This window comes from Xenopus laevis, chromosome 5S (genome assembly GCF_017654675.1).
Source record: "Xenopus laevis strain J_2021 chromosome 5S, Xenopus_laevis_v10.1, whole genome shotgun sequence".
Classification (NCBI taxonomy): domain Eukaryota; kingdom Metazoa; phylum Chordata; class Amphibia; order Anura; family Pipidae; genus Xenopus; species Xenopus laevis.
In genome coordinates, this window is record NC_054380.1 from 35,466,330 (window position 1) to 35,485,103 (window position 18,774).

Genomic DNA, 18,774 nt, shown 5'->3' on the forward strand with positions numbered 1-18,774 from the left:
TATCATGGGAGAGATTATACGCATTTACTTGTCTGACTGAACTGGGCCACGAAATTGAAAAAACGTGGAATTATATATAGTGAATAAAGTACCCCCTCATTTAAAATACAAGGATATTATAAGTTACCTCAGAGTTTCATGACCATATAAAAACACAAGCTGAGTGTTTTTATACAGGTCATGGAACTCTGAGGTAACTTCTAATATCCTCATATTCTGCTACTGGGGGTACTTTATTTATTATAATACACACATTTCAGTGAGTCATGTGACAGAAATGACATCAGAACTCACCGTTTATAAGGATATAATTTAAAAGATATTCATGGCTTTTGTGTATTATATAGTGAATAAAGTACCCCTCTTTTAAAATATAAGGATATTATAAGTTACCGAGGAGTTTCATGACCATATAAAAACACGAGGCCGACAGGGGGTACATTATTTATTATAATACACACGTTTCAGTGAGTCATGTGACAGAAATGACATCAGATCTCATCGTTTATAACGGATGACAACAGAACTCACCGTTTAGAAAGATATTTACAAGATATTCATGGCTTTTGTGTATTATATATACATGATTTTAAACATAAGAATTGTGTAATTGAGAAAGCATTACCTAGTTTTCAAGTCGCGGTGTGTGGTACAATATATTGGGTATGGACAATTCATGGGAATGGAACGTAGTAATTGTGCAAGGGAGCACATTGCAGTAATTTGGATCGGGTTATAAGAAAGCAAATATTTGCCTTGATGCAATTGACTACCCAATAAATGATATAATGTACGATGTGCCTGGCATGTAGAATGGACAATATTATTACACTTTCTGACTGTATGGTGCATGTTTGTCATTGCCATGACACTGACACAGCAGCAAATAAAGTGGCTCTGGAAAACTGTGTAGGGGCCCATAGGGTTAATGTGTCTTTTACACTTCCTGATCTTCCTAGTTGCTGGGCAGATGCCCATGTAGCTAGTTGTAATTTGCATATCCCATACCTTCCAACTGTTACGCGGGACTGTGACGATTTTTGATGCCTGTCCCGGATTGCAGCAGAGATGTCCCGCGGTGTCCTGATCATCGTCGGATCTTTCCTGCTTCTCCTGGCAATCTTCTCTTCTGGTCTTTTCGGCTCTTTCCGATGTTGTCTTTCTGGTCTTTTAGGCGCACTTGTTTGGCTTTTTCCGGTGCTTCGGGTCAGTGTCGGACTGGTACACCAGGGCCCACCAAAAAATCTTAGACAAGGGGCCCACTCTCAGTACTATTTTTCTATCTTTCCTCACTCAACCTGTATTCCCCTAATCTGTTTTCTTTACACACTATAATTTATAATTCCATCTAATTAGAAATAAAGAATGGCCATGAAATAGGCCAAATGTTTAGAAGCATGAGGCCCATGGACACCTGGGCCCACCGGGACTTTCCCTGGTATCCCAGTGGGCCAGTACGAAACTGCTTCGGGTCATCTTGGCTCCTTCCAGCGAGCTCTCCAAACTGAAATCTCGAGTGATTAGAATTTTCAAAGAAGTTAGTAGATTGGATGCCAGCAAGCTGTTCTCCTGCTGTTCTGCTGCTGCTCAGTGCTGCAGGCTTTGGGCTATGGTTGCCACCTGGCCGGTATTTTACCAGCCTGACTGGTAAAAATGATGGTCGATCTCAATGTTATTAATAGGGAAAAAAAGATAAATATATAGGAAGGCCAGTATTTTTTTTCCAGAAAATGTGGCAACCCTACTTTGGGCACATGTTGCTGCTTCAAAGATCATTTGGATCATTTGTCTCTGACAAATAAAGATATTTTGTTCTGTTTGATCTGCAAGAACCTCCTGGAACCCATTTCTTTATTGGTTAAAGCACAGTAGCCTGTGGGAGTTGTAGTTTCACTACACAGCACCTTCATTTCTTCCACTTTGCAAAAGGCCCTGCCTTAAGTGATAGAGTCCAGTGTAACGCATGCGCTAGTAAACTAGCTGGTGATTAAAATCTGCGGCTCTTTTTGGCTCTCCAAAACAATTGCGATACCGAGAATCAGGATCTATATCCACACAGCAGCAAAAAAAGACAAAGCCTTCAGCTTTTTTTGATTAACCAAGAAGTGGGACGTTCAACTATGATCTGGGATAGCAGGATGACAAAGGAAAAGTGGCACTGTTCCACACCATGTGTGCATCTGGAAGGTTTGGAATTTGTCTTTTATAATACAATTAATCTTGTCCAATGACTGGGACTGGTAATTGCTTCGATACTTTGGTTAATCAATCAAGACCACTATTTTGGGAGAGACTTATGTACAGGTATGGGATCCGTTACCTAGAAAACCCCAGGTCCTGAGCATTCTGAATGACAGGTCCCATACCTGTATTTCTGTGTGTTCTGATACACCAATCATATACACATTTATTGAACATGTGCAGTAGTTTACAAGTGATTCCTATTAAAATAATAACAAAACAATGAATTGAAATATTAACCAGAAAATCAGAAGACAGACACGCTTTTCAAGAGGAAAAATGTGGAGGTCACTTTATTAACAAATGATATCTTAATTAGCCAGTCCATAGCAGGGTCCTAAATTAAAGTGACCGCATGTTTCAGTTGATTCAGAGAAAGGCGGAAAAAAACCCCACCAACACTACTGCCAATCAGTATTGGTAAATATGTCTCTGTATCAAAATGGTATGTTTATTTTTTCTTCTCTTTACTCTGCCAGGGCTGCGAGGATGAGAAACAAAAAAAAGGTCGGCTTTTGTCACGTGTTTTAAATGGCCTCTGCCCACATCTTTTTTACAACGCACCCTAATTTTTCCATTCTCCTCTGATCTTCACCAATGCCCTTTTGGGGACTTCTTAAAGGGGACTTCACTTGTTGGCTTAATTTATTATCCCTAACCAAAGGTGCGGGCTAATAGAGCCCACACTCTTGTTGGAGGTAACATTAGGTTTTTATTAAAAAATTGCCCCCCGCCAGTGCTAGACAATCATGTCAGTTAGAGCGCATGCACAAAACACACTTCTGATGTTACGCTCTTGTGCATAACAAGCAAGTTGCGGCATTCACATTTGTGTGCCCCAACATGGCTGTTTGATGTGGGTGGCCTAACGCTGGCAGGGGGCATTTATATAAAAAGAAAACAAAAAGCTACTGTTACCCCCCCCCAGAGGGTGGGCTCTATTTGGTTGGGTATGATATATTTGGCCAACAGGTGCCCTAAAGGGATACAACTTCTTCCCCACATGATAGCTGAGCTGGTGCTGCCAGATGGGACAGTAGCAAAGGGCTAAGCTTCTGGTTTGCAGCATTGGACTGGGGTTGTCTGTGCCCACCAGGGCTGCCACATCAGGGTCCTGGCCCCCCCCAGCTGCAAATACCCCTCCCCCCATTAGCGCATACCTGTATGCATCATTTCTTCATGTGATCGGGCAGGGATGGAGTTAAAGGGCATTTAAAGGCAAAAAAAATAAAATCCCATTTTTACTTTCTTTAATGAAAAAGAAACCTATCTCCAATGTACTTTATACTTTTATAAGAAACCTGACTGTATACAGTGAAATCCTCCCTTCATTTACTGCTGTGGATAGGAATTGTCAGACGTTCCCAAACTGCTCTGCAGGGAAACAATCATACTTATAAACAGCAGGGGGAGCCCTCGTCTTACTTCCCAGCCATGCAGAACTCAAACAGCTTTGTTTGTTTCCCTGTAGAGCAGTCGCCGACTGTATTGAAATCCCCTTTAATGTTTCCAACTCCAGCTGCAGGGACAAAGATCATGGAGCCAGATTTAAACAGATAAACTGGGATTCTATTTGGAGGATTATTTTGCTGCAGCCACTGGTTCTGCAGAGTTAGAGAAAGTTTGTATTAAATTATACAAAAACTATAAAATCCACATAAGATAACATGACAACACAGGACCCAGTGCAGTCTGTATATTCTGATTATTAATCAGTCTTGCTGTATCGTCTTCTGGCAGATATTATTTGACTTGTGCTGTTTTGATCATTTATGACAATCCCTAAGCAGCCCAGACCACACTGAGCATGTGCACAGTCTTGGTCTTACAATGATGTTTAACAAAGTTACAAGATGGTGACCCCCTGTGGTCAGCTTTGAAAGCATAAATCATTTGTTTGATTAGGCTTGTGGTGCAGTAAGTTCATGTTTAGTATATAAAATACAGCATTTCTAGTATTATTAATTTTTAGACTTTACTTCCCCTTTAAGCAGTCTGCACTACAGCTGATCATACTGGTGTATGTCTCATTCCATTACTGGTCTGTGATTGATGGCTCTTACTGATACCTGGCTCCAGTAGGTGCGCACCTACTGGGTGCTGCGACTGCCATGTTGCCTAGGATGCCTGACCAGCCTGGCGCTGCTTGGCGCCAAAGTATAGAACTGAAGATCTGTGTGCTGACTGTAGTGCAGAGCTGTTATCTGTGTAAGGATTTATTATCAGCACAGTAAGAGCAGCAGCACAGAGCTGGGAGTAATAAATATATATACATATACTATATATAGTTATATACTATAATACAATGCTAGGGTCTCTCACCACCATAAAAAGAGGGGCCACGTCCCCGACTGCAGATATATAGTGTGTGTGTGTGGACCGGTGAATTTACTGCTGTTACTGATGGATTTTATTCAGGGCATACCATTCTACTCATATATACTTTGAAATCAGTGACCCAAAGTAATTTAACCTCTTCAGAACCCTTTGACATTCAAAAAGGCAGAATTTCAAAGATGCCCACTTTGATGACACTTTTCTTGCCCAGAACCCTTTTGGGCCAGGCTGGAATGACATGGATTTTATGCGGGGCATCCCTCTCTGCGCATATATACTTTGAAATTGGTGACCCAAAGTCATTTAACCCCTTCAGAACCCCTTTGACTAAAACTGGCCATAGACGCAAAGATCAGAGGATTCGTACGATTTTTGGACCGTGCATGGAGCGTCCAGACATTTGTCAAGCAATGCTGATCAGTCGTTCAGTCGGACAGGTTAGAAGATTTTTGTTGGCTGCCAATAATAGCTCAGCATGTATTGCTGATCTGATGATTTTCAGTGGGAGACTGTCACCAGCTTTGTTGGTCATAAACTTTCGTACGATTGCTGTCAGGGGCAGAACATCGGCTGATCTGTTTTTTTACTACTTTATTTAAACTGAAAGTTAGTGGCAGGTCTGGAGATGGGGACGTCCGATCGTTCGTCCGATATTGCAGGTAAATCTACACGTCTATGGCCACCTTTATTCAAAAAGGCAGAATTGCAAAGATGCCCACTTTTCCTGCCCAGAACCTTTTCAGGCCGGGCTGGAAGGAGATGGATTTTATCTGGGGCATCCCTCTCTGCACACATGTAGCAGTCCAAAGTAAGTTAACCCATTAGCTACTGAATAAGAAACTAATGCCACTTTGGTGCCACTTTTCATGTCTAGAACCGTTTAGACTGGAACGAGGAGCTGTTTGATGGTTGAAGTTTTATTGAGATCCCCACAACGTTCTGGAGGCACAGCTTCAGAGCACTTGATAGGAGGAAACGTTGTGGGGATCTCAATTAAACTTCAACCATTTAGCACGAATGCTTCTGTGTGTGCCATCTGATTTTCTATATGTGTATGAAAGATACATGAGCTGTGTTGGAGAAAGAGAGGTGACTGTGCAGTCAGAAATGACTCCCATGTGAGTGAAAGGAACAGAAGACAGAAGGAGACAGGAATGAGAAGCAGTGAGCTGTGCTGGAGAAAAAGGGGAGGGAGGGCAGGCCAGGAGTTTCAAATAAAAATGACTCCTGTATTCATTTCCTTTTAATACTTTACATTAATGTCTTAAACACATTTCCGTTATTTTACATTTTGCCGGATATTGTTCTGCTGAAAAACATAAAATGGGGCTTCATTGTACATTCACCACCTTCCTTAGGACTAAACACCGAGGATTGATATGAGCAGAGGTGGGAGGGAAATAATGGTGGGCCGGAAGTAGATCAGCAGCAGCAGTGGGAGGAGCAGAAGGTGCAAGGGCAGAGAGTTCTACTGACAGAGCTGACACACTGCAGACAACTCTCTCCTTTGCCTTGTGTAGGACTCGCGCTCCAGTGCAGACATGCTGTGCAGGCTCAGTGTTTGTGGCAGGTGAGCGAAGCATTCCCAATAAATATGATTCAGCAATCTCAAGGACTTTCTGGGACAGCGAGGAGCTGGAGGTCACGTGGTATTCAGACCAACTGTGCTGCTTTGTCACGTGCAGCACCTTGTTTGTAGCTGACAGTGAAAAGCCAAGTGAATGTGCAGTAGCTTAATATATAATAAACTATTTGTGCTGCTTATATGCCGTATAGAGACAATATCAATGTAATGATGTTGCTGCAATTGTAGAAACACATCTTTTTCTCAGAGGGCTGTTTCATTTTTGTATTTATGGCAATGCGTTGGACTCCATCACCCGGCAGATAACTTATCACTCTGTCCCAGTGTTTGATTCTAAGTCAGTGTTACGCCACAAGGCGAGTGACGTTGTGTTAAATAACAACACAAAATTGTCTAGTGCTTGAAACCTGATGTTGGTTTTTAGTGACATAAAAACCATTTATTACAGTTTAATAGATATGAATTGGCCACAATTTATTTGATGGTAAAGTGTATGATAATTAACTGATAATGACTTTATTAATACCCTTTTTTGATGATTAATATATATATATTAATATATTGTAATATATATTGTCCATTAGTGAGTTCTTAGCAGCTTTGCAATTGTTTTGTGTTATTTTTTAATTATTTTCTAATTTTAGTTTTTTGTTACTTTTTATTACTCGTCATTATATTTAGGCCCTTTTCTAATCCTATTTCTGTCTCTTGTTAAAACTACTGCCTGGTTGCTAGAGAAAAAAATTCTATCAACCAGAGTTCTGCTGAATGAAAGGGGTAGTTCACCTTTAGGGTAAGGCCACACGAGGAGATTTTGTCGCATGTCGACTAATCGCCTCGTCTTCTGAGTGACAATCTCCCCGAACTGCCTCAGCGTGTTTTCCCATAGGCTAAAATGAAAAAGTCGACTGCGCTAATGCACACGCGGCGATGCTTCGGGTGACTATGGAAAACGCATTGCCGCGTGTGCATTAGAGCAGGTGACTTTTCATTATAGCCTATGGGAAAACACGCTGAGGCAGTTTGGGAGATTGTCGCTCAGAAGACAAGGCGATTAGTCGCCAGGCGACAACCTCCCCGAGTCTTCTCGTGTGGCCTTACCCTTAATGTAACGTTTAGTATGTTGTAGAATGACTAATGCTAAGCAGATTTTCAATTGTCCTTTATTTTTTTTCTTTCTTATAGTTTGACTTGTTTGCCTTCTTTTTCTGACTCCTTACAGCTTTCAAATGGGGGCACTGACCCCATCTAAAAACGAAATGCTCTGAAAGGCTACAAATTTATTGTTTTTGCTACTTTTTAATACTCATCTTTCTATTCAGGCCTCTCTTATTCATATTCCTGTCTTTTATTTGAATCAGTGCAAGGTTGCTAGGGTAATTTGGACGGCAGACTGCAGAAATGGCAAACTGAAGAATTCCTGAATAAAAAGCTGAAAAACCACAAATCATAAAAAATGAAAACCAATAGCAAATTGTCTCAGAATATCACTCTTTACATCATACTCAGAGTTAATTTAAAGGTGAACAGCCCCTTTAACAAACTTGATAGCTGCTGAACAAAACGCTAAGTAACAGAAAAAACATAAAAAAAGATCAGTTGCACATTGTCTCAGAATATCAATGTCTATATCATTTCTAAAAGTTAATTTAAAGTTGAACAACCTCTTTAAGTCGATTTTACTAAACTGTTTCCAGTTTTTAAATTGAGTCACTTACCCCATCTAAAAACAAATACTCTGTAAGTACTACATATGTATAGTTGTTACCTCCTTTTTATTACTAATTTTACTATTCTGGCCCTCTCCTATTCATATTCCAGTCTCTTGTTCGTATCAGTGCATTGCTAGGGTAATTTTGAACCTAGCGCCTGGAGATTGCAAACTAGGAACTGCAGAATAAAAAACTAAATAACTCAAAAACTATAAAAGATGAAAACCAAATGCAAATCTTCGGAGCTTTACAGCCTTATCCATTGCAATATATAGTGTTTATTTTACTTGTATTGGTTTCTAGTATATAAGCTGTTTTAGGCTGCAAAAGTATATTATAAGTATAATATCATAACACATTAATGTGGGTGTACTCTTAAAGGAATAGTTCAGTGTGAAAATAAAAACTGTGTAAATAGATAGGCTGTGCAAAATAAAAAATGTTTCTAATATAGTTAGTTAGCCAAAAATGTAATCTATAAAGGCTGGAGTGAACAGATGTCTAATAAAACAGCCAGAATCCAACTTCCTGCTTTTCAGCTCTATAACTCTGAGTTAGTCAGCGACTTGATGGGGGGCCACATGGTACATTTCTGTTCAGTGAGTTTGTAATTGATCCTCAGCATTCAGCTCAGATTCAAAAGCAACAGAAATGACCCATGTGGCCCCCCCCCTCAAGTCTCTGATTGGTTACTGCCTGGTAGCCAGGGTTACCAGTCAGTGTAAACCAAGAGAGCTGAAAAGCAGGAAGTTGGGTTCTGACTGACAAGTTATACATCCAGTCTGGCTTTTTGGGTCAAAACTCAAATTTTTCGGGATTTATTAAAACCTGGTGCAAATCTGAAAATCCACCATCTCAGACCTGCTGAGGTTATCAGGAAAGGTCCCTATCCTATTTGGAAGTTTCTGTGGTCTTCATTATAATTAGCACAAAAATCCGACTATTTCATGGTTTTTGTGCAAAAATCAGAAAAAATTTGGGCTTTTCAGGAAAAAGCCAGAAAAATTCAAGCAATTTTGGCGAAAAACTGAAAAAAACCCTACATTCCCGATATTTCTTTCTATTTTACAGAGTATTCCCTTGATTCGATTAAATAGAGCTTTTTTTTAAATAAATAAGGTCAAATTGTGGATTCTAGTTTGGTCTGACTTTTTTTAAAATAAAAAATCAGAAAAATTGGATTTTGATAAATAACCCCCTTAAAGTGCCAGATGAGCAGATCTTTGGCTGGTTTGGGCATCCAAACCAATGTTCAAATCACAGTATTTCTAGTGTAGACCTGCCAGAAAGGGGCTTTATACATGGTCCTATACAGTCCTTGTCTGATGGGATTTCAAACCTGCCAAATACATACCTCCCAATTGTCCCTTTTTCGGAGGGACAGTCCCTCTTTTGACAGCTCAACCCGCAGTCCCATTTGTACTGGAAAGTCCCTCTTTTCTCTGCACTGAACAGCCAGAAAAAGAAACAAGTTTCTCACTCAAATGGCTTTTAGCAGAAAGCCCAGAACAGGTAACAGGTGCAAATAAGATACTTTGTAACAATTTTGAGACACAAAAACACAGTTTAGATAAGGAGAAATATTTTCAAACTTTCATAACCTGCCAAATTTTGTAAAACTAACATGGTAATTAGGGGGTGTGGCCACAGAAAGGGGTGTGGTCCAATTAAAAAAAAATTGTCCCTTTTTTTACTTCCAAAATGTTGGGAGGTATGCAAATAGTTTTTTGCCAAATACCTGTTAGTGGGCTGTAGTTTTGGCTCTATACAGCAGCCAATAAGCTGTAGACTCAGTCTGGAGTAGCCTAGTTACCATTTAATTTCAGTAAGTTAATGGCCATCTTTGTGCAGAACCAGGAATATCAAAGTTGCTGTACATTAGCTCACATTACTATTCAGCCGGTGGGATCTGCTCACCACATATCTCTTCTCTAGACTGCGATTTTCTTTCATGAAGCCCTCCAAATAATCCTGTGTTCTCCTTTTTTTTCAGGGGAAGGATGAGATGCGTTCCAGCCTTGGCCTACTCTTTCTGCAAGGAGAAGCATACTCTGCCTGACTTGCCTTATGATTATGGTGCTCTGCAGCCCCACATCAGTGCTGAAATTATGCAGCTACACCACAGTAAACACCATGCTACCTATGTAAACAACCTAAATATTACTGAGGAAAAATATGCAGAGGCCCTGGCTAAAGGTGAGTATTCAATTTGGTAACGAACACATTGGGGTCCATTTATTATGCTGTACCAAAAGAATTTTGCCAAAAATAACATAATAAATCTGCCCCATTGTATTTTTTTTGATTCTACTTCACACTTAGTGGCAGATTTATTATGTGGTGTAAAAAAATTGCAGAATGATTCATCACGCATCACCAAGCAATGCTGTGTTTAAATAAAATGCATAAAAATGGCGTCATTTTAAATGCACTTTTTCTTCAAGCAACTTCCACCAGAACATACTTACAAAGGTCTGAAGCAGTGTAAAATAATGGCAGCAAATCTGTTCACATGGTGTAAAATTAAACACACCTAGTTATATATTTTCCATTTATTTTACACAGTTTTTTTCTGTGAATTTCATTTTACACAGCACAATAAATAGGCCCCTATATGCGAGCCTTTGCAGTTTTTATGATTCACATATAGGGGCAGATTTGCTAAAGGGCGAAGTGACCAACACTGGTGAAAATTCACCAGCGTGACGTCATTCAGACACATAGACGATTTACGAACAGGCGCAGGCATAACATCGATAGCGAAAGAGAGAGACGCCAGTGTTCATTTGCACTCTATCGCCAGGCGAATTTTCGCTCTGGCGAATGGGCGTAACTCCGCAAATTCACTAAGATGCGGATTTTATTGAACGTTACCTCTTTCGCCAGACTTGTCTTCTCCAGCTCAGACCAGGCGAAGTGCAATGGAGTGGATAGGACTTTTTTTTTTTTTTAGATAACAGGGTTCCCCCATACATTTTCTAACATATGGAACGTAAACTATACACTGGGCTCATGTATAGGGCATTATAACAACTCTATTTTATTTATTAAGGTTCCCTGGACTTGTTTAATGTAATGTATTTGCTGCAACATATACGTGCATGCAACTTTATCATTTCCCGCCGTATGCAAATTAGGCAACACTAGCGCATCTTCACTTTAGTTTCCGAAGTAATGCTAGCGAAAATTCGCCAGCATTCTGCGCCCTGGGCGCAACTTAGTGAATTAGCATTGTCCCAGCGAATTTACACCTGGCGAAGTGTTGCGATGGCTGCGAAGCCGTCGCTGGCGAATTTTCGCCGGTTAGGGAATTTGCCCCATAGCCTTTCTCCTGTTAAACAATTGCAATCGGTGGCTTTGGCCAGGGCTGTCCACATAAACACTCATGAGACAAGGTAAGAATCTGAATTCAGTCTGTACTGTTAAGAGAAGTTCATATTCTAGTGTATATAGAATTTCTGTTTCAACCAGGAAAATGTAGCTCTTACTGGGGTAGGAGACTGTTGTTTGACCCTGACATAGCAGGGCTTGGGTCATCTGGGCTACCCTACATATTTCAACATGTCCATGTCCACCTATTTTTTAAATGTATTCAACACCTTGGTCATACTTGGGAGATAAAACACTTTATTTAAACAAAGAAGATGCACAAAAAGGATGGGATTTCAAACCTGACACCTATATTTCTGGCTGATCCTGCCAACTATCTGTTAGTGGGCTATAGTTTTGGCTCTCAGCCAATAAGCTGTAGACTCAGTCTGGAGAAACCCAGTTATTTTCAGTAAGTTAATAGCCACCTTTGTGCTGAACCAGGAATATCAAAGTTTCTGTCCATTCTAGTGTATATAGAATTTCTGTTTCAACCTGGTAAATGTTGCTCTTACTGGGGTAGGAGAAAAAATACTTTTTACGGAAGGCACCAAATAACCATCAGCTGCTTGTATTTTCTAAGGCTAAGGGCACACTAGGCGATAGCGCCGCGATTTGACTCGCGGCGACTTTTCGCCGCGACTTTTAATCCGCAATCGCTGTGGAAACTTTGGCGCTGGCGTCTATGGGGAATCGCGAGCGTAAAAACACACGCGGCGATCTTTTTTCTATTGTCGCTCGAAATCGCCTCGCTAGGCGATTTCGAGCGACAATAGAAAAAAGATCGCCGTGTGTGTTTTTACGCTGGCGATTTGTCGCGATTCCCCATAGACGCCAGCGCAAAAGTTTCCCCAGCGATTGCGGATTAAAAGTCGCGGCGAAAAGTCGCTGCGAGTCAAATCGCGGCGCTATCGCCTAGTGTGGCCTTACCCTAAAGCTGTTTGGAAGCTTTCGTGATCAACACAATGCAGCCCACCATGAATACACGGTTCTGCTTCTGTTCGAAATATATTAGCATGTGTTTCTTTCAGAGGGGACATGTTTCCTTTATGATCAGAAATATCTGGCACAAAGAAATTATGCACACCCATTTTATTTTAGCACAACTGGTTTAGCTTTGTTTGCTCAAAGGCCAAGCCATTCAAGTAGTAGCCCAAAATGTTATCTTGGCGGTGGAGTGAAATCTGGTGGTTGCTCAGGGAAAGCATATTTATTTCTCCATCTACTTTAAAATGTTATTGTATTATTATATTATGATTGTCCATTATGTAGCTCAAACAAGTTATGTGTTCTCCATTTTATCTGTTCCTACCCAGCGGAGATTACGGTCTACAATTCACACATTCAAATTTTAATCCCCCAATTCAAATGTAAATTTCAGTGTGAGTGCACATCTCGACCATGGAAACAGTTCAAATTAGAATATACCTAAAACCTGCCGAGTTCATTTACAAGTCAATGGCAGAGTTCCGTTGAACCATTTGAATATATTAATTGCCTTCCTGACATTCAAGGGAAAACTCGATTTCAAGTTCGATTCAAAATTTTGGGTCGAGAGTATTCAATCGAATATTAGATTTTTTTTCTTAAATAACCTCCCATTCGAGTTCTGAGTATATTCAAATTTATTAGAGTTAAAAAAAAATCATATTCATTCAAAATTCAACCTTTAATAAATGTGCCCATTACACTTGCTGGTCATGTCCCAGATCATCACAAGATTTTTTATTCTAGATAGAATACCAGATAGAAGGGCCCAGTAGTGATGACATTCTCTTCTCCTCTGTAGTTATGCCAGTGCTGTATGTGACTGCCAAGTGCTCTGTAGTCTGTGCGTTTTCTCATACATCTATTTGGGTATTTTGGTAATAGATTTAGAGACCTAAATGAGCAGTGTTCAAAATGCAGTGCAGTTGTCTTAGCAACAAATGGAAAAATGCTGAGTGGTTGCTATATGGCAACTGCACTTGTGTTTGTAAATTAGTCCTATTGAGTCCCCTGTCCCTTAAGATTACTCAACTTCCAGCCGGTAATGTGACAAATGAAGGAAATGAATGACACCATGAAATACTCACTGATGTCACATAGCCATATGATAAGTCACAGAGTTTGGTTGTTATTGGTTACTAGACCAGGCGCTAACATTTATTATATTTCTTTATATCTAAGTGAAATGGCACAGGCTGATTAAGCAAGTTCACCACACTGATCAAGCCAAGACAAGCCTTTTAAAGGGTGTATTTAATTTAATGGGAACACTAATGTACAATTGCATGTTTCACAATTTTGCAAATGAATCTAGTTTCTATGCACAAATAGTTGTTCTTCACCTTTTTGCATAGCTGTACAGGTGCTTCGATCAGCATGTGTTGTGTTATTCTCTGAGGGTCTTTGTAAAAAAAGGTGCAAAAACGTCCTAATTGTGTGTAGCTTGTGTACACACATTTAAAAATACGCGTATGCCCCTTTGTGCTTTGAGCTATAGGAAATGCGATGCTTTGACATGACAAATTCACCGGGTGCCAATATGTTGGGCAGTACAGATAAACCCAACATATTCAAAGGCTATGTGGTGTGATGACCGGACCTACATGAGGGACCAATTAAAAAAAAAAAAAACATGTTTATTATATTTAACAGGGGATGTTACAACTCAAGTCTCTCTTCAAGCTGCACTTAAATTTAATGGTGGTGGCCATATCAATCACACAATCTTCTGGACAAACCTTTCTCCTAATGGTGGAGGGGAACCACAAGGTAAGTACATGTCAGTGTGTGTTTTTCATACTGCTATAATCCTGGGGGGTGAGGGCCAAAAGATCTAGGGGCCCATTCACTAAGCTCGAGTGAAGGAATAGAGGAAAAATATTTTGAATTTAGAATGGTTTTTTTGGCTACTTCGACCATCGAATTGGCTACTAACTATTCGAACAATTCGAACTAAAAATCGTTAGAATATTCGATAATCGAAGTACTGTCTCTTTAAAAAAAACTTCAACCCCCTAGTTCGCCACCTAAAACCTACCGAGGCCAATGTTAGCCTATGGGGAAGGTCCCCATAGGCTTTACAAGGTTTTTCTGATCGAAGGATAATTCTTCGATCGATGGATTAAAATCCTTCGAATCGTTCGAAGGATTTCAATTCGGCAGTCGAATGTCGAGGGTTAATTAACACTCGATATTCGACCATAGGTAAATGTGCCCCCTAATGTGAGTAAATGTAAGAGGAATGTTTATATGGAGCAATTCCCTGAATTCTTTTCTACAATTGCTATGGGTATGGGACCTGTTATCCAAAATCCTGGGGATACTTTCTGTAATTTGGATCTTCATTTTCTACTAGAAAATCATTTAAATTTTAAATAATCCTAATAGGCTGGTTTTGTCTTCAATAAGGATTAATTATATCTCAGTTTGGATCCAATACAACATACTTTTTTATTCTTACAGAGGAAAAGGGAATCATTTTTTAAAATTTTTGATTATTTGAGTGAAAATGGAGTTTATGGGAAATGGCCTTTCCCTTAATTCAGAGCTTTCTGGGTAACTGGTTTCCTGATAATGGATCCCATACCTGAACTGTCAAATGTATATAAATACAGTTTTTTGAAGCCATGTCTTAGCAGAGAAAGGCCTGGCTGTCCAATGAAATTAAGGTTTTGAACATCGGAAGAAGTACACATCCAGTCAACATTTTAGCTTGCTTATTATTGCTTTAATTATTTAATTAAGAATTATTGCTTAAATAGCAATCAGTGGCTGTATGCAAATGTTGTCATTTATAATGAGTCATTTTTTTACAGCCAGGTTTATAAATCCACAAAAGCGATATTTTAGTATCTACTATTTTTATTCATACACACGACCTATACTGAAAGAAAGCTTTTATATTAAGGTGATATTGGCAGATGGTGTATTTAAATATTATTTACCAACAGTCTGTAAAAATTTGGGGGAATTTGCGCCTATCAGCTAGGGCGTTGTTATCAAACATGAAGTTGCCCTGTTATGATTGGTCAATAAAATTGTGCTTATCTACCCCTAGAGTCGACTTCTGCAATAGGAGTCAAATGCAAAGCAGTGTCACTTTTCAATGCTGCAGCAGAGGGGGAGATGGAGAATCTGAGGGTGCAGCATGTTGTATTATCATATTCTATTGTTAGCCAAAAATCAAAGGTGATGGTCTATATATACATCACACCTATAATATCTCTGTGGATAAATGACCATAATTTAATACAAAAGAGACTAATTGTCCAAGTAGCAATGTGTCATCAAAATCATAATATAAAATTAATATTTATTAATTAAATCCACTTTTTATATGAGCTAGAAAAAAGCTGCAATCGTAGGGAATGGACACTGTAAATTGGATCATTATACTTTGAGCGTACTAAACGATCGTTAAATAAACCCAATAGGATTGGTAAGCATTCATAATATCCTATTACAGCGAAAAAGGAAAATTATTTTAAAAATGTTAATTATTTGTTAATAATGAGTCTATGGGTAATTCAGAGCTTTCTGGATAACGGGTTTCAAGGTAACGGAACCAATACCTGTACTAATCGGGGAATTGGTCAGGTTTTTTTTTCTCTTTTGTATTAAAAGTATATTTTATTTGTCATCCGCATTTCATTCATGTAGAGATTTATCCTCCGAAGTAGAAGCATATGAATTTTTTTTCTGTGTAGTGTAGATTCTGCAACTCATTACTTTTCTTGCCTTCAATCAATCAGGAGAACTTCTAGATACCATAAAGCGAGACTTTGGCTCCTTTCAGAAGTTTAAGGAAAAGTTAACTGCGGTGTCAGTTGGAGTCCAGGGATCAGGGTGGGGATGGCTGGGTTATAATAAGGATTCTAATAAACTTCAACTGGCTGCCTGTGCCAATCAAGACCCTCTACAAGGAACAACAGGTAACCCTCCTTTTTTTTTTGTTCTTTTTTAATCTATTTTTGCTACTGTTAATTCCTACACCTCATTGACAATGTAGACTATTGGAAATATTTAGCCATCTAGTAGTGTAAGGGTAAAACTACAAATTTTGATATTTGAAAAAGTTTTGTAAACACAATTACATTGCTCTGCCTGTTACTCTTTTCCTCAGGTCTTATCCCTCTACTTGGAATTGATGTGTGGGAGCATGCTTATTACTTGCAATATAAAAATGTCAGACCAGACTATTTGAAAGCGATCTGGGATGTTATCAACTGGGAGAATGTCGCCGAAAGATATCAGGCTTCCAAAAAATAAAGTGCTGGGTCTGTTCTGTTCATTACAGCCTATTTAACACATCTATAGTTAAACTTTTTCTGTCTGTTTCTCAAAGCAAATTGCTGCTTCTCTCATATAACATGTCCTCAAAATGAATGCACTTATTAGATTTATAGGCCATGTCAACTCTCAGAGCACATACAGTAGAAGCCTGTATAATCAGCACTTTTTATAGCTGGAGTTGTATTGATGGTTTGTTCTGTAAGTTACATTTTGCAATTCAATAATAAAGGCAGCAGCAATGTTAGTTTCTTCCTTACTGACTTTTTAAAAAAAATATTTGTATATTGCTTTGACAACAAAAGCATAACTGCTAAGAGCCACAGCCGGATTATGAACTCCAAACAGCACTGTGTGAGAGAGGGAAGTTAGAAATACAAAAAAAAAATCAATGGTTGTTGAAACCTGAATAAGTTAAAAGATGACCAACACTAATGAGAAAAACAAACATTTTATTGGCTATGAAAAGGGACATTTTTAGGACGAGGTGCCCCTTACAACTGCCATTAAAGTCAAGTAGTGCCTGCCTTTCTTACTTCTAATGCTGTTAGGCTACTTACGGACGAGGACTTGCTTGTGTGTTCCGCTCTTTCGTGCCTTATACTGCAAGCAAACGGAAGAGCTTTAACACAGTCTACAACTATGCTAACACGAGTTCCCTCACGGTGGAGGGGAAACATGTGCAAACTCTTAACACTGCCTGTTCAACTCCTCCATCATGTGCAGCAACAAATTCTACTTATCAAACTGGAAAGACTTTGGGATTCTTAAAGGATGCAGAAGATTTTTCTATGGTGGTGGGGGGGGGGACTAGTTATGTCTATACCCCTCACATGCCATTTACCCCTACCCTGCTTACTCCTCAACTCCACATATGCCATGCTGAACTGAAGGTGGAATGTTCCTCCAGTCAGTCAGATTATAAAATATCATGATGTTACTGTCTAATGTGTATTTAAGTTTTTTGCCATTAGGGCTCCTCTGAGGTGGACCCAGATAATGTTCTTGTACAGGGCCTTGCGATTTCTGATAGCTACCCTGCCCATATGTCCTGAGCTTTGGACAGATCTAAAGGGACACCATTTCAGTTACTTATTTTGCACAGCTTAAATGTTTAGAATGGTATCAAATTCATTCCAACTGATTCCCACGCCTTGGTTGCTCTCAAGTTTTCCAAGAAAAAAATCAATTAAATGACTTACCTACATAGGATTTTAATCATAGGCACCTTTTAATTTAGTGGCAACTTTCTTGCAACATTGTGCATAACCAAGTTATCCTGATCCAGAGAACGAAAACAACTAGTTATCTAATTTTACTCCCAAGGCACCACATTCTAAAATCTCCTTAAATTAAGAATCAGATTAATCTGTGTGTCTTTATCCTTGGGCACCATCTATACCTAAGCTCATCTAACATTTTGATATATTTAGTCATTGCTGCTCCCATGTGCAAGTTACAATAATCTGACTGTTAAGAACTCCTTTTGTTGCTGATGGCTAATGATCATTTTCTTTCCAATAACCCCATTCATTCAGAATAAAAAAATAATTGCTAGCAAACTGACTGTGACAACTTCCAACACAATATTTCCTTAGTCCTCTAATCACTATACAAACTTCTTCAGATGTAGATCCTGTCCTGTTAGTTTTTTATCACATGCTTCTGCTAGACAGGACCCGACAAATGCATTGACAAATCAACTAAACAGAACTGCAAGTAGTATGCTTTGACGTACTTTTATTGAGTAACATCAAATATGTACAACATATCTATTTTAGAGCATCTGCAGTTGTAAATTTGGCTTAAAATCTCCCTGCAACACAAGCATAAACACCCAGATTCCACAAGCACAAAATATAAACTTGTCAGGCATTTTAACAAGATATTTTTAATTTTATTTCTATAGCTTTTTTATTAAAGGTTTAACAATACTAATATATTAATATATATATTTACTGTCATCACCTTCTATTTTATGCGGTAAATGCTTCGAATGATGTAGGAAAGACACACCATTGGTGTATAAAAGAAAGGCTATCAATGGCTCCACAAGGTGGCACTAAAGTCATGTACTCTGTATGGTTCTTCTCTTTGTAAAAGAGTTTTGGGATCACCCATTTCTTACAGGAAAGGCTGGTAACTTGCAGCCTAGGGGTCAAGTTTAACTAGATGAGCCATAAATGGAAATATAATTCCGTGAACTCCTGTACATTAATCAATACTGGGGAAAAAAGATTAAAATACACCCTA

At 39.1% G+C, this 18,774-nt stretch overlaps 1 protein-coding gene across 1 annotated transcript; it reads left to right on the top strand.

Annotated features, from left to right (window-relative positions):
- The first annotated feature begins 6,076 nt into the window (after nucleotides 1-6,076).
- sod2.S (superoxide dismutase 2 S homeolog) lies at nucleotides 6,077-16,780 on the top strand. The gene is made up of 5 exons (NM_001092307.1): nucleotides 6,077-6,148; nucleotides 9,869-10,071; nucleotides 13,885-14,001; nucleotides 15,984-16,163; nucleotides 16,355-16,780. Exons 1-5 carry the CDS (start codon nucleotides 6,120-6,122, stop codon nucleotides 16,498-16,500), a joined length of 675 nt encoding a protein of 224 aa, NP_001085776.1. The 5' UTR covers nucleotides 6,077-6,119; the 3' UTR covers nucleotides 16,501-16,780.
- The last annotated feature ends 1,994 nt before the right edge of the window (nucleotides 16,781-18,774 follow it).